Source organism: Polistes canadensis, unplaced genomic scaffold (genome assembly GCF_001313835.1).
Source record: "Polistes canadensis isolate GaletaPanama2010 unplaced genomic scaffold, ASM131383v1 scaffold_301, whole genome shotgun sequence".
Taxonomy (NCBI): Eukaryota; Metazoa; Arthropoda; class Insecta; order Hymenoptera; family Vespidae; genus Polistes; species Polistes canadensis.
The window spans coordinates 167,413-169,409 of NW_014569848.1; the positions used below are offsets into that span (position 1 = coordinate 167,413).

General features: G+C 25.4%; 1 protein-coding gene across 1 annotated transcript in view; it reads left to right on the plus strand.

The window, feature by feature from the left end:
- LOC106791362 (G-protein coupled receptor Mth2-like) overlaps positions 1-1,997 on the plus strand; it is a 29,472-nt gene that overhangs the window by 23,424 nt on the left and 4,051 nt on the right. The window contains 2 exon segments of the mRNA XM_014756942.1: positions 1,257-1,438; positions 1,723-1,925. Coding sequence (XP_014612428.1) covers positions 1,257-1,438; positions 1,723-1,925 — 385 coding nt within the window.

The window sequence follows — 1,997 nt, forward strand, 5'->3', positions numbered from 1 at the left end:
TATATATATATATATATTACATTTTTTGATCATTATACTTTTCAATTATAAAAAAGAAAACGAAACATTGAATTATCATTATATTTACGATACAATTAATAACAAAATATAATAATGCCTATAATTATTGTTTATTAAATTTAATATTTAAGTAAAATACGACGAAAAATGAAGATAAATTGTAAACAAAAAAAAAAAGCAAAAAAATTATTCCAATAAAATGATTTTCTTTATCGAATTATTATACTAACGAAAAAGAGAGAGAGAGAGAGAGAGAGAGAGAATACTCTTGGAAATTTCTGAACGAATCAAAAAGACCCCCACCACCCACCATGAACGGAAGAGGACGTGCGTTGTCTCTCGTCATTTCATATACATACACACACACACACACGCACACATACATAAATACACACAAAAACACGTACACGCATCTCCGTGAATGTTTATGTTTTCAAGATGCTATTCTAAACGGGAAGATTTGTAAATGTAAGAAGAAAATAGCATCATCCAAGCTGACGACGATCGTCCCACGTTTTCATTTTCAATGTTTAATGTTTAAACATTTAATATTAGTTTTATAAAAGCGATCGCGAATTTTGTTGAATTTTATAATTTATTTCTTATACACACACAAACAAATACAAACATATAATATATTATATCGTATGTCATATTATTTTGGTTTATTGTCATAAACCTAAAATCTTCGAAATAATGAATCATTTTAGATAGAAATTAGGAACAATCGAAGTATAGTATCAAAGATTATCTCTTCTGTAAACTGAGTTTCGAATTATTTGGCATTTTGGTTAAACTTGTTACCGCATGCACAACTTCTCCATTCGGAATGTTCTGAAAGTTTCTTACCGCGTAAACATATATTTGGTTAGCCGATAATTTGGATCATCCCAATTTTCTAATAGGTTAATTTAATTTGATTATTTGAAAATTCAATTGGATACATTTGTAATTGGAAAATTTTCTATCGAGAGAAACGGGTGGGTGGGAAAGGGGGAATATTTTGTTGAATGAAATAATAAACAATGATGTCTTGTTTAATAATTCGTAGAATAATCTATTAACAAATGAGAATTTTTTTATCTATTCGAAATTAAAATCAAATTCATCGATCATGTATCAGTGTTCGCCATTTTGTTTTTTTTTTTTTTTTAATTTATTTCCCCTTATAAAAAAATTGTTATTAATTTTGATTGTATATCGTTTATTATGTTTATTTCTTTTTTTTTTTTTAGGGGTTCACGTGGTAGCACATCTACGAGAAGAAGAAGATCTTGGAAAAGATTTTTATTGTATTGTTTGTATGCCTGGGGTTTTGCATGTTTCATTACCGTCATAGTCATTGTCGGAGATCATGTCAAATTTTTGCCGAATTATTTGACGCCTTCCATTGGTCTGGGGAACTGTTGGTTTACACGTAAGTTATATTATTAATATTAATAATAATAATAATAATAATATTTAATTTATATTAATGCTATAACAATAATTAATTAATATCTTCATAATATAAATAAAAAAAAATATATATAATTATATTATTTTTAATGCATTGAAAGAATCATTTTGTTTAATATATTTTTTTTAATTATTATTATTATTCTTTTTCTTTTTCGAATAAATTTTTTCGATAGATATATTATACAAAATATAATATAATATAATATAATAAAAAAAAAGAAATTTTTGTTTGTTACACAGATGGAAGGAATCTTCATGGTGAAATTGTGTTCTTCATAGGACCCATTACACTTCAATTAATAATCAACATAATATTCTTCGTTGCCACATCAATCAATTGCAACAAAGTCAAAGCTGAAATAGATAGAATTATTGTAGATCCTTCTGATGTTAGAAATAAACGATACCAAGCTGATCGTACCAGGTAAGTTTTAATTATTTAAATATATTGTTTATTAACTTAAATATTTATAGAAATATTATAGAATTTTTCTATTCTCTTTTATGTTAAATTT